This window comes from Lepidochelys olivacea, assembly GCF_965140295.1.
Source record: "Lepidochelys olivacea isolate rLepOli2 genome assembly, chromosome: 11".
NCBI lineage: Eukaryota > Metazoa > Chordata > Testudines > Cheloniidae > Lepidochelys > Lepidochelys olivacea.
In genome coordinates this window covers 62,249,245-62,264,374 of record NC_140421.1, presented here as the reverse complement: position 1 = coordinate 62,264,374, position 15,130 = coordinate 62,249,245, and the positions used below count along the sequence as shown (strand labels likewise).

Here is a 15,130-nt window from a genome sequence, read left to right as displayed (position 1 = left end):
GTCACTATGACGATGGGCACATGTACTTAAAATAAAAATGACATAGTCTTCTTGTCCTGTATGCTGGGAAACATATTCATGAATCAATATTAAACAGAAGGTTTAATACTCATACCTGAAAGTGAACTTGGCCTTCTGAGATGTCAGCTGTTCAGTGTGCCCAGTGAGATCCATTTCTCCATCTTCAAAAGATAACTGTGTTGCACCCTATTGAGAGAGTCACATTTTGAAATAAAATATATTTTGATGGGTTTGAAACAATAGTTGTATGATATTTGAATCTCCGCTTGAAATGGAAAACAAGAATAAGCAGAAATATCTCAGCATTCCAGTTGGCAGTGGAAATGAGAGGTTCTGTTCTATATATAGAACGTAAGGCACTCTGCTGTTTCTCTAAGCACTTTGTATCTGAGGTGCTTTCCTTATTGAACAGAGTCCTACGCGCTTACAATGACTTTCTGGTTTAATACTCTGGGAAGTCCATCATTATTTGCTTTCAGAACTCAAATGCTAACATACTGTACAGTAATCAAGGCCACATGTATTCTACAGTACATTAGGTCTCTATTATATAGCAGCAATCTCCCCTGCCCAAACTTATTTGGCTTGTTGAGGGATTTGGTGAGGTGCCTCCCCTTTCATCTTGTGGTTGTGCCCTAATTCTTCATTTTCTTCCCCTTCCTTGAGTGGCTCATTTCCTCCCCAAATTTACATGGTCCATTGGTGACTCAGATTTGCTCAGTGCCTGCCAAGTCAGAATGGAAGGGGATCAGAGAGGAGGAAAACTGATTCTGTTGGTGCCCAACTCACTTGGCCATCTTGCCCCACAAGTCTAGATCTCCTCTACCCTCATTAGTCGGACAGAGGCATAACATACTCATGTGGGCCCCACAGCGCTCTCCAAGTTAAAGAGATAGTGCAGAAGCTGCAGAGTAGAGCTTGCATACCCAAAAAGCTCCTTGGGAACAGAAAAAGCCTTCTGGCTTCCCCAATGCTATTTGCCAGATAATGAGTGGGAATGGCTGGAGGGAAAGGGTTGTGAAGAATCACCGAAACTCTGCAAGAAAGAAAGTACTTGAAGCTGAATTTTTCTGGTGCTTCTGAGCTCCATAGAGGTACAGATCTGGCCTGAAACTCTCACTTTTTCTGATCCAGAGCCACCTCCTCAGCCAATGATCAGCTGGCTGGCTTTGAAGAAACCCAATAGCTTTGGCTCTTCAGTATCTGCTTTTGCAATAGTGCTACAGCAGGGAGAATATTTATGTGGTAAAAGCAGTTTTTTGCAACAACCTCACAGAAAAGAATGTTACGTAGTCAATTGACCAGATACAAAATATGTTGCACACAGGGACCTGGCATTAACGCCAAAGCACTTTGGAAACTATCATTTAACTTTCTGTTCCAGAACCTCACCTTCTTTGTGTTTGCTTTCTTCTTTATTGGGAAGGGGAAGAGGTACCAAAGAGATAAGACCACTGTCAGCTTGTGATGTATTAGCTTTAATGTACTGTACTTCACTGTGACCCTCATGGCAATAATGTAAACAGAGCAAAATCCATAACAAAGACCTTCCTTGGAGAGGTCACTTCTGCCAGCTCTTGTAACAGGAATATAGCTGGAAGATATAAATCTTCAGATGTCAGCACACAAAGAGAATTCAATTCATTGTTTGATCTTAACCAGATAAAAACTAAAGTTAATTTTTTTCACCAATGGAACACATTCGTCCAGTGTATATTCTTACTGTTACCAAGTTGTCTTCAGATAATCAGAGTGGCAAGGTTGTATGCCAAATCTAAAAACAATAGCAGCTGGACTGGTTATTCTATTTCCTCAATAATAAGAGCTTACGGCCTAAGAAGAAACTATGTTATAACTTTCCATTTCTCTCAGAAATATGATTTTGTAAGACTGGTATTGTTGAGGTCTATATATATATATATATTATAGTGTCTTGATGATTTATATGACTAGTTGTTCAGTTTATAAGTAACAAGGGAAAAAAAGATGGATTTTTCTTGCAAGCTAAGCTTGGAATTGGTAGATCAAACTGGGTTTTATCTTGTTCACGAACTATTCTTTAAGTGGAATCTAACATAGTGACAGAATAATTGCCTAATCTGAATAGAAGTCAGCTCACTCCAATGTAGAATAGCAAAACCAATACAGCTAATAAGAATAAAAGCTATTTTTTGTAATTAAAGTAAGTAAATAAGACTGAGTACACAGAGGAGGCAGATATTTTGCAGTCATTTTCATAGTGGAACCACTCTTCAAGGGACAATTCTCTGATAAACTCTGAGAATTCCCTACTCTGTATTATCTCATAAATCAACAAAGCAATCTCAAACAAAGGGTAAGTGATGCAAATCTGACGCACAGTCTCCAAGCGATGACTTCTACTTCCTAGCAAATCCAGCCTTGACGGCAATAAGATCCACAAGCACACAAACTTAATTAACAGGAATGTATGAGATCTAGCAACTCACTAGTAAAGCAAACCCTATAACAACATGGTAATACTGGTGCTGAAGACGCTCTTGCCTTTGTATAGGGTTGGCAATAGTAACACAAATAGAAATATCAGAATTTGATCTCATACTGCACCTTTTACTCACAAGTATTCCTAGATTTGAAGACATAAAGGATCTTTTGGATCACCTGATCTCCAGCATAACAAAGACCTTAGAACCTCACCCTGTAATTTCTGCATCAAACCCAGTACTTCTGTTTAAGCTGTACTCTCAACTCAAAGACATAAGGCACTCAATCACAACAGTCATCATTAGGAGCTGAAAAATAGTACAAACGCAGCCTTACATATTAAAACCTCTTATTGACAGAGGGAAGGTGGACCAGAACACTGAGTTTACAATCTGAGAAGTGGCATGGAATCTCTTGTTTCAGGGCGATAATCATCAGAAATGGGCAGAAGGGAATTCCACATAATACCTCAGCTAACCTGTAGAACTGTACTAGGTTTAATCCCATCACCTTCTGGCCCAAATGAGAGAATGCTAGCGCATGAGCTTATGGCAACATGAGAACCATTAAAAAATAATAAATAATCCCACAATAATGCTTCCAGAGCTGACTTTAGATTTTTCAACAGCAGCAGAAGTAATAACTGTGTCACCATATAATTTACTCAGAGTCAACTGACAGCATAATACAAAAGCACTACAGGTTTTATTTTGCAAATAAGGAGTATAACATGCTAAATCACGTGGTGAAAGGAAAGTCACGAAATTGCACATATCTAAAACCAGGGAAAATATTTTTACTTTCAATTTAAGAAATTTAAAGAAAGTGCTGTTAAAAACCATGTCTTTCAAATTAGAACCAGAAGGGAGAAAACAAGACTTTTGTAATATAGTCAACTTTGAAACCTATCCTCTTGGCCAGTCCTGTACAAACACATATAACCCAAGTGCTTGAAAATTTCTTGTATTCCTTTTGCTACAGCTCTCAAATTGTGCATGACTGCATGTGCCTGAGAGAGAGAGAGTGTGCGTTTAAACCATTGACTGAGATATATCAGAAACCCTTATCTTTCCTTCTCAACAAAAAATACCATGTTTAGATTTGTTGTACATTACACACAATACTGAAAAGATGTTAGAGATAACCAGGCAAACAAGTGTAAAAATGTTCCATTACAGCGTTAGCATGATAAAATGGCTACTTACCTTTTATTGTGATTCTTCAACAGCATTGTGTTTGCATAGTCACACCAGAGAGGAATGTGTCCCCAACCCAGCAATGCTCAACTTCAGAAATATTCAGAGCTCAGGTTATAAAAGGACCCCCAACTATCTCAATTCCTCCTGGTAAACCAATAATGCTGTAAGATTAGTAGTTACAGGCAATGGGGAAGATGGGCAGACAGTGTGAAAATGCTCATACATCACTCTTGAAAAGCTACAGTTATGACAAGTAACCATAATTTTCTTCTTGTGTTCCAGCAATGGCAGAGATACAGCGTGGTTTCCTACCTCCACAGGAGTTCTGCCACCATTGTTTTCAATATTAGCATTGAGTGGGTGATGGATAAGCTTGAGGAGGCAGCTGTCGATGCTGCTGAGCTGAGCACTATTCTGTTTTGAGATCTTGAATAAGCCAATGACATTTCTTGTTGGCTCAGTTTGGTGAATTGCTGCACAGACAGGTCAATCTTGACGGGCAAGAAGCAGTACGCATAGGTCTGGTTATTTATCAGGATAAAACAAAGACCCTGACCATCACTATCATGCAGCCTCCAGCTCCAGATTATAACCAGCTCAGTATTAACCTGTCCGGACAGGACATCGGGAAAGTGGTAACTGTTGAGGACTTGGGCAGCATCATAGACAGTACTGGAGGATGCTCAAGAGACGTAGACACCTGTATAGCAGCAGCTGCCACCATATTTTTGGCCTTTCGGCAACCTCTGTGGCAATGACACAACATCAAAGCTTGCTACAAAGTTGCAGATCAATAGAACGTTGGTTATACCAACTTTGTTGCATAGCAGCAAAAAATGGCACTGACAAAGTCTGAAGAGCATTGGATTGACATTTTCAATTCTTGTTGTGTTTGCCAACTGCTCCACATTAAGTGTCAGGACGAGATCAGAAATGAGGATATTCTAAGCCAAACACAGCAATTGCCTCCATCATCATCACTGGGTCGGCTTAGGCAGCTTTCTTGGTATGGATATGTTATTAGAATGGAAGTCCAACTAATTCTGAAGCGTCTTTACCAAAGAATGCCGCTACACAGCTGGAGATCAGGTGGTCACCAAAAGCTTCAGAGGTGCGATAAGATTTCCAGGGATGGACAAACTGAATATCCAGCCAGACTACCGTAAGAAGCTATCTAGAGATCAATCTGGGAGCTGCTCAGTCTGCTAGGCAGCCACATTCTGTTGGGATTTGCCATGATGATGATGGTTCCAAAACAAGTCTCAGAATCAGATGCTGAGTTGAGAGAGTAGTGCTGTATAAATGTCTGAAGAAAACCCCAGGTGGCAGCCCTGCAGCAGGAACACCTTGCACCTAAAGCATAAGGTGTGCATTTAACATTATCTTTTATCAATCTGAAGAATGCAAATGAATATATGCATCAACTAGGGAAGTTTATGTACATATAGACAAAGCCCAAAGTAAAAGATCTTGATTTGGAACGTAATTTTAATTGAAAGAGTTAAAAATGAAAATAGTTATTTGAAGTTCAAGCTTACAGTGCTGCATCCCTTGAGGACACAGGCTTTTATTAACAAAGGAAACGCAGTACCAGAAAATCCTAATCCTAAAAGTAAAAGGTCACAAAGCAGCAGCAGCAGGTTATAGCTCTTTATTTCCTTATTTGGCCAATAACAGCCCTCCTTTCAAGAAAGTTCAGCAGGAGTTCAGATCTTACCAACCTAACAAACAGAAACATGCAAGGAAATTTGTGGGCTTAAAGGGATACTTAGTTTACAAATGCAGGAAATGTATCATCTGTTGCTCTCACAGACAAGTTTAATTACCACATTTAAAAAGTGAACATTTTTAGCAACACTTTCAGGATCAGGAGAGCATTTCTGACAGCCAGAATGAGTTTAAACACCGCAGCACTATTTTTAGCTTTAAAAATAAACACTTTCATAAATATTCCCAAACCAATTAGCAGCAGCTAGAAAGTAAAGGTGTTTACATTTAGTTAGGACTAGACCCAACAATTTACAGACTGCACATAAGAAACAAAAGAGCACAAGCCCAATCTACTATCAAGGGGTGAATACAAATTTACCCTGTTTAATTTTAAAATATTTTAACTTAACCTTAATGTAAATCAGTTGAACCACAGAGACACACATGCCACTGAGAACTGTTCAAAGACACCTGTTGTACAGCTTTTAAGATTTTGATAGTATGATTCCACGTCTTAATGCATTTCCTCAGAAAAATGTAACATTTTTTCACCGTGTGTGTGTGTGTGTGTGTGTGTATAAAAATCAAAGGAAGCACTCCTTGTTGAATTACAATAACCAGTGTCTTTTATTATTACATTACTACTACAGGTATCAGATCCAAAAACCCTAGAAATATTGGAAAGGCTTCAGAATCCAAACCTTATCTGTGTTGTCCTGCTGCACATTTAGTGTCCCTAATTCTACAATGGGCCTAATCTAAACCTTGGATGCCAACACTTCTCAGTTTTAGGGTGGGAAAGATAATTGGGAGGAGGTATTCAAACTCAGGACTCCAATCTAAATAACTGATCTCAGGCTCATTTCTAACTACTGCAGCATTATTACTACAAAACTTCTACTGGTATTTTAGGTTTATAGGTCCAGCCCTAATCCAGTAGCATTTAGGCAAATAGTTTAACAACATAAAAGTCTGTATGAAGTAGCTTACAGTTAAATATTACCAGTTGCCTAACTCCGAGTAAATTTTAACTGGTTATTAAGAAAGCACTACAGGTAAAGCTAATATCTATGAACATTAAACAGACATTTACTTTAAATTAAATTAACCATTAGCTATTTCTTCTTCTACAGAGTAAGGATATTTTAAAGCTAGACAATATATTGACTGATGATGTATTTTACAAAATAAGCAGTCAGTTATCAGCAATCTGTTCTTTGCCATCTCTGTAGAAGAAAGGATGGATCAACTAAAAAAAGAAGACTTTTTAAACAGCAAAGAAAAAAACACAAGCCTGCTGTGTATTAAATACTTTTGGTGGACTACACAAAAGATTAAACTCATTTAGGTACCAGAAACAAAAACTATTGAAGTCAAGATCAGCATTTCATCTGTTCAGCAAATCTTTCAACATTAGGGTATCACAACCCTGTCTGTCTCTACCCACACAGTAACAAATAAAAGGAGAAAAAAGCTGTCTGAAATAGATGTTTGCAAGCAGAATGTTTAGTACTGCATATGTAGAGCTAAAAGAGGCTTCAAGAGAACTCTGGTTTCATTTTAACACCTTGCTATTTATTTCTTCCACTAAATTCAAACATGAAACTAGACTCTTGAAAAACAGACAGTCAGAGAAAAATGTATTTCTGAGCATGCTCTTAATTGCAAAGTCCATCTTAAAGAGGAAGATGTTGACTGATGGACATCTAACCTGCCATATTTTAAACTAATATTTTTAGAACTGTAAATATATATTTTTAAAAGAATGAAACATTCCTAATTGTACAACATCCATTCGTCTAGGAGCTCCATATCATAATTACCATCAAAACATCAACCAGACTCTTTTTTAAATTAGTCAAACTAATGTACATGCCAGTCAATAAAATACTGCTAAACCAAAGGAAAAGATGGCAATATTTTCTACTGGACTCTTCCAATCTTTCCAGAAGTGTGCTTAATGTAGATGATTCTGCCACCATAAAACGTGATATGTATTTTTAAACAGCCCGCAATACTTCCATTTCACTTACTGATTAAACTATATCATCCTCTTAACCATTCAGAATAAAATTAATTTGAAATGGATAACTGATGGAATTGTGCAGTGTCTACAAATGCAATTAATCACTTGATGAAGATGATTTTAGGGCAGGCATAGGCAACAAATATGAAAACATGAATCTTAAAGCTTCTTTCACTTTTGTCAATTGAAATGTATTCCACTGGACTACTTGATATGATTTGGGAATGAGGCCAGTTGGTAGATTGATTAAACAAAGGGCTCATTTTAAAAAAGAAGAAAAAATGTACTTCTTCAGATGTTCTTAACAGAAGTGATCTGATGTTTAGTAACTATGTTTAGGCCATATATATTTTGACTTCCAGCAACATGTGGTAAGTCAAGAAATGGTGACAGCAACATTTCCCCCCCACGACTACACAGGGATTTCCTGAATGTCTGCATGTGCCACTAGAGGCTCCAATTCAGTAAGATAGTTCCTAAGCATCTGCTTAGGTAATCAGTGGGACTACTCATGTGCTTAAAGTTAAGCATGTCCTTAAGTACCTTGCTGAATTGGTGCCAGGATAAGAACTGGGAAAGGGAAGGAAAGAGGTAATGGTTAGGAACACCTGTTATGGTACCATCATCAAAATAACACTGGAAAACTTGACAAAAGGGGGCAAGGGGAGAGGAAACAAAAATTCAAATGAAAGAAAACTTATTGGATGCAAAAAAACTGAAAAAAATCCTGCCCTTATTTATTTTAAAATATCTTAATCTGGGTTTAGTTATCAGTTATTAGTTTGGGTTTGCACACGTTCTTTGTGAGTTTTCTCTATTATGAGTATTAATCACTATGGTCAGTAATTTTTAAATTCTAAACTAATAAAATTACACATATTGTGACAGGACAAGGCCAGATGGCTATAGAAAAGTAGCAGGAGATAGATATATTATCTCCAGGCTAAACAAATCCCTGGTACCAGGATAAATTAAATGGCAGCTGCTCCAAGTCAATTAAGACACCTGGGGCCAATTAAGAACTTTCCAGAAGGCAGGGAGAAGGCTAGGTTGATTGGGACACCTGAAGCCAATCAGGGGCTGACTGAAACTAGTTAAAAGCCTCCCAGTTAGTAAGGTGGGTGTGGATGTCAGGAGCTGTGGGAGGAAGTTGTGCTGTTGGAGAGACTGAGCAGTACACGATATATCAGGCACAAGGAAGGAAGCCCTGAGGTAAGGGTGAAGTGGAGCCTGAGGAAGGGGGGGCTGCTGTGGGGAAGTAGCCCAGGGAATTGTACATGTCATGTTTCTAAAAGGTCAGCTACCATAGCTGATACTATTGTAGGGTCCCTGGACTGGGGCCCAGAGTAGAGGGTAGGCCTGGGCTCCCCTGTTCCCCCCCCCCACACACACACAATTAGTCATGGAGACTGGGAGACAACAGAGACTGTGCAAGGAAGGATAGCTTCTCTCACCTCCCTTGCTGGTTTATGATGAAAATGGCTCAGTAGACTGTGACCCTTGTCTCTAGACAGAGAAGAGTTACATGGGGAGGGTCACAGCGAGCCTCTGAGGCTAGTGAAATCTGCCAGGAAATGTGGGACCCATGGACACAAGGACAGAGCTTTGTCACAATATACAGTATGTTAGATATCTTTTAAAATTAAACCATGCTGTCATTGGAAAGTTTCTGCTACAGTAAAATATGTACACAGCTACACTGCACAAGGGCCAATGTAAATATTTGAAAATTCAGGCATTGCATCATGACACTTGCAGAAATAATCATAACATGAAAAGCTGGATAGAGGCTGCCTTATATCTCACCCTAAAATACTGAAGGCCAGAGAAATACTGTTCTGTGTACATTTGAATGTAGTATAACAATGTGTATCTTAAAGATCTTTGTACAGAACTATACAAAATCTGAGATGGTGTAGAAATAATAATATTTGAGCTCCTTCAAAGGAAAGGGATTATGATGCAAGTGAAGAGTAAATTATGCATTTAAACAGATTTAAGTAGAGCAGGGATCATTTCAGGTCTGGAGAATTGTAACTAGTACACACAGCATTGGTCTGCCATCAAACTGTATAAAAGCTGCCAGGGCAATGAAACACAAGGCCTCAGCACCAAAATCAAAGGCCTCTTAACACTTAAGGTAAAGGAAATTCTCCATTAGCTGTAATAGTATTAGGGTTCACACCTTTTTTAGTCAGTTGCTTTCTGAGGGAGGCTAGGAAGAACAGACAGAGCAAATCCTAGTGTAATTAAGCGCAGGGCTCAAAGGAAGAGAAAAATCAATACTAATATTCTTGAACATCTTCAGAAATGTCGTCACATCACTCCTCTGTACATAAAACATGTCATGACTTAAGTACAGGGCTTAAGACTTGAGAGCTTACAGGGCTACACATGAGCAGTCTCCAGGGTGGTATAAAAGCTGCCTTTTATAAGCCTTGCAAAGGATACAAGATATTGGGATTTGAAGCCATTACTGGTTTAAGGCCAGGTCTACACTAGAAAATTAGGTCAGCATAATTTAGGGTTGCCAGGCTTCTGGTTTTTGACCAGAACGCCTGGTCGAAAAGAAACCCTGGTGGCTCCGGCTGGCACTGCCAACCGAACCATTAAATGTCCGGTTAGCAGCACAGCGGGGGCCTGGCGCTAAGACAGGCTCCCTGCCTGCCCTATCTCCGCATGGTGGCCGGAAGCGGCCGCCAGGTCCCTGCAGCCCCTAGATGCAGGCGTGAGGGCAGCTCGTGGCACCTCCCTGGCGGCCCATGCATCTAGGGGCTGCAGGGACCTGGCGGCCGCTTCCGGGTACTACAGTAAGCGCCTCCGGGACCCCACACCTGCTCCCAGCTTCAAGTCCCCCCCGCATCCAAACATCCTCCCAGAGCCCACACTCCCACCCCAATACCCTGTCCTCTCCTGCACCCCAAATCCCTCATCCCCCGCCCCAGAGCCCTGACCCCCCCTGCACCCGAACCCCCTGCCCCATCCCGAAGCCCTCTCCCACACCCTGAACCTCTCATTTCTGGCCCCACCTGGAATCTGCACCCCCAGCCCAGAGCCCATACCTCCCCCCCACACACCCCAACCCCCCCCCACCCCAGCCTGGGATGAAGAAAAGGAAACATTGGAAAGAAAAGGAAACATGGAAAGAAAGGGTGAAGAAAAGGAAACATGGAAAGAAAAAAACATAGCGGCTGTTTGAAGTTGCTCAGGGATTTGGAAGATTAAAATAAATCCCAGGAAGATAGAATGGGCCAGTCATGTGATTATATGAATCTAAGGGTATGTCTACACTATGAAATTAGGTCGAATTTATAGAAGTCGGTTTTTCAGAAATCGTTTTTATATATTCGAGTGTGTGTGTCCCTACAGAAAATGCTCTAAGTGCATTAAATGCATTAACTTGGCAGAGCGCTTCCACAGTACCGAGGCAAGCGTCGACTTCCAGAGTGTTGCACTGTGGGTAGCTATCCCACAGTTCCCACAATCTCCAGAAATGAGATTCAAAAGTTTGCGGTTCTTTTCCTGTCTACCTGGTGCATCTGAGTTGAGAGTGCTGTCCAGAGCAGTCACAATGGAGCACTCTGGGATAGCTCCCGGAGGCCAATACCGTCGAATTGTGTCCACAGTACCCCAAATTCGACCCGGCAAGGCCGATGTAAGCGCTAAGCCACTTGTCAGGGGTGGTGTAAGGAAATAGATTTTAAAGCCCTTTAAGTCGAAAAAAGGGCTTCATCGTGTGGATGGGTGCAGGTTTACATCGATTTAACGCTGCTAAATTCGACCTAAAGTCCTAGTGTAGACAAGGGCTAATAAGCAGAGATGTGTAATTAGACCTACAGAATTTTTTTAAATAAGACTATCTTTCCACAGTTAGAAGCCTGCACTATATCATATACTAGATCAGCAAACTAACTGCAGAAAGAATTGTTTTGTTTTTTTTTTAAATGGGATGCATGCTAACAGAGAAAGTAGAAGAAAAATTAAGTAATTATTCAAAATGTATAAATCTATAATCAATCACTTACCCTAAGTGCTTCAAGAAAGAATAAAAATAAGACCTAAGGCAGAAGTCTTATGGATAATAAAAACTGCTCTATCTTTGAGCAAAATAGATTTTACTTTGTAGATTTTCGAGCTTGTGTAAATAAAAGCACTGAAAACACTGCTAAGAGCCAGATATCACATGGGCAGGCACTGTGGATGGTTCCAGCAGTGCAAATGTACTTTTTTAATTTTAATACCTTATTTACCTTTTGGTCTTTTAATTAATTTGAAGTGGATTTAGTAGAAATGTGCTAGATTAACAGCCCTGCAAATCCATGACTTAATTTATTTATGGAAAATATGTACCAACACTAAACAGTGCAAGACAGTGAAGAACCAGGTATTATGAGTTTAAATTTACCGTTCCCACTGCTTCCCGCTTTTGGACATGAGAGGTTTGTATTCAAGTATGGTGCATAACCCTTGGACATTTGAGTTCCCACCAGAGTCGTTTTGGAGCATTCACATGGGAACAAAGATCACTCCGAAACTACGTTGGCTCCATAAACACTTACCTCTTTCCCAGCTGGATGGGAATTCCCTTGGGGCAATAAATAAGTGCAAAAATTAGCATTAAAACTCACATATATTTCTGCCAGGAAATCCACCAATTGGTCTCAGAGCAAATGAACAAAACTTAATGTCATCGCCTTCCAGCCTGACATGCCACCTCCAGCCCCTCAAAATCCAGAGCCCCAAACACTGTTTACATGAAGGACTTTCCCGCTGAGTGCATGGGGGGAGGAGAAACAGGAAATTATTCTGTCATGTTGCCCACTCTGCGCTTGTATTAGTTTTGGGTACTTTGTGCTCATTTTCCTTTGCTCCCCACTGTAATATAAAGCAGTGTCTTTGAATTTAAAGGCATAGAATGGAGCATGTTATTTGAGAAAAAACATATGTATAATACATCTAGAGACATATCAGTTAGAGAGGGTGGATAGTCTATTTCCAGTTTGTGACATCTGTCCATTAAACAACAGAACTAAACTTGGTAGTTTTTATCCTCCACTTTTCTTTATTATTATTTGCATCTTGGCACTAAGACAACCTTAGTTCATTTTCAGCATTTGCACAAACTGCAAATAAATTTGCTTGTAAGACTTTAGCAATGAAAATTAGTGGAAGGGTGTTCAGAATATTCACACTAGAAATCTGTATTTTATCTATCTTGTATATTTACAACTAGTATATTTGCAATTGAATGGTTTACATTAACAATATGTATGCATACAACATGACTTACCAAAAAGTTTATTTTATTTCCTGCACTTCAGATATACAGTAACTCCTTGTGGTATTTATGTTCCTGAAAAATGCAACTTTAAGCAAAACGATGTTAAGCGAATCCAATTTCCCCATAAGAATTAAATGTAAATAAGGAGGGGCGGGGGAAAGGTTCCAGGGAAACTTTTTTCACTGGACAAGAGACTCTGTGTGTGTGTGTGTGTGTGTGTGTGTGTGTGTGTGTGTGTGTGTATACATACTAAGTTTTAAACAAACAATTTAATACTGGTACACAGTGATGATGATTGTGAAGCTTGGTTGAGGTGGTGGAGTCAGAGGGTGGGATATTTCCCAGGGGATGCCTTACTGCTAAATGATGAACTAGCACTGGGGTGAGCCCTCAAGGGTTAACCCATTGTTGTTAATGTAGCCTCACACTCTACAAGGCAGCACGAATGGAGGAAGGGGAGCCAGCATGGCAGACAGAGACCCACTCCATGTGTGAGAGAGAGAGATGTGCATTGCCCCTTTAAGTACACTAACCCCACTCTAAGTACATTGCCTTTTTAAGTAAATCAGCAAGTTGAGACAGAAGCTGCTGCCAGGAAGCTTCCTCTGTCCTGAGCCCTGTCCTGTCCCCATCTGCTCTATGGAAATGGGGTAAGTGGGGTGCAGAAGCAGGGGGGAGAGGGACACCCTGACATTAGCCCCCCTCTTCCTCCTCCTCTCCCCCCTGTCCTGCATAGCAAACAGAAGGCTCCAGGGAGCAGCTCCAAGGCAGAGGGCAGGAGCAGCACATGGCAGTGGGAGGAGGGACAGCTGAATTGCCAGCAATTGATAGCCTGCTGGGCGGCTGCCACACAGGGAACTTAGGGAAATGGGGAGCTGACAGGGGGGCTGCCAGTCCACCCTGGTTCCAAGCCCCCACCAGCTAGCAGCAATGGGCTGCTCTTCCTGCAAGCAGTGGACAAAGCAGGCGGCTGCCAAACGACATTATAAGGGAGCAATCCACAACTTTAAACGAGCATGTTCCTTAATTGATCAGCAATGTAATAACAAAACAACATTAACCAGGACGGCTTTACGTGAGGAGTTATTGTACTTTTTTCTTTGTATTTCTGCCACAAGCAGCAGAAAACACCACTAAATGGCACTATTTGGGAATGGTACTTTTCTTTGGCTCTATAGTATTTGGAGGGTGGGGGAAAGTTGATTCCTGGGCTATGTCTACACTACTGCTTATGTCAGTATAATTTATGTCACTCAGGGATATGAGTTACGCCAATATAAGCACCGGTGTAGACAATGTTATGTTGGCAGGAGAAGCTACAGCCACTCACAGAGGTGGTTTTATTATGTTAATAGGAGAGCTCTCTCCCGTCGGCATGGAACATCTTTACCATACACCGTGCAGCTGCGCCATTATGTATAGACAAGATTTGAAAACAAGTCTACAGTTTGGTTTCTTTGTCAGTTGTGTAAAGAGTAATAGATCACATCCCTTTTAAAAATAAAAGGAGTACTTGTGGCACCTTAGAGATTAACCAATTTATTTGAGCATGAGCTTTCGTGAGCTACAGCTCACTTCATCGGATGCATACCGTGGAAACTGCAGCAGACTTTATATACACACAGAGATCATAAAACAATACCTCCTCCCACCCTTGATTATCATGCACATTGTGTAGAGAGTTGTCACTTTGGATGGGCACAATGTGCATGATAATCAAGGGTGGGAGGAGGTATTGTTTTATGATCTCTGTGTGTATATAAAGTCTGCTACAGTTTCCACGGTATGCATCCGATGAAGTGAGCTGTAGCTCACGAAAGCTCATGCTCAAATAAATTGGTTAATCTCTAAGGTGCCACAAGTACCCCTTTTCTTTTTGCAAATACAGACTAACACGGCTGTTACTCTGAAACCTTTTAAAAATAATCACTAAAAGCACTATACAAATCAAATCAGGATTATTTCTTTATGAAAATTTTATTTAATCTAGTTAATGTTCTAAATTGCATCTGTGCAATCATGCATGCTATTGCACATCTCCAATCACTGAAAAATTGAGTCCAAATTTTAGTACCACCATATGAGACTAAAGAAGGAATATTTTCAAAATTACATACAGTTACATGGAAAAATATTTACAAATTTAGTTAGTAGTAACAAATTAAAATCTAAACCCTTTAACAGCAACCAATGTGCATTCAGTGCAATCTGAAATGCCTGAAAGTACACTTATATTCTGAAAACTGATTGTACAAATGACAGCTTAGCGTTATATCTTTCTTCCCTTCCGTTAACCTATTATCAAATTTAGCTGAATTTCACAGTCAAACAAACAAATTCCTTTTTTCCCTTTTTTTTTTTTTAAATGACACTCACAAGCTTATTCTGGTATCTGAAAATCAATAGTGATGGTGCTAAAAGCATTTATCT

The 15,130-nt window shown here is 40.1% G+C and overlaps 1 protein-coding gene across 5 annotated transcripts in view; it reads right to left on the bottom strand.

Annotated features, from left to right (window-relative positions):
* Nucleotides 1–15,130, bottom strand: part of PARD3B (par-3 family cell polarity regulator beta) — a 607,862-nt gene that overhangs the window by 323,734 nt on the left and 268,998 nt on the right. For all 5 annotated transcript variants that reach the window (XM_084642619.1, XM_084642620.1, XM_084642618.1 and 2 more), the window contains exon 5: nucleotides 116–207. In XM_084642619.1, coding sequence (XP_084498745.1) covers nucleotides 116–207 — 92 coding nt within the window. The remainder of the gene's footprint in view (nucleotides 1–115; nucleotides 208–15,130) is intronic.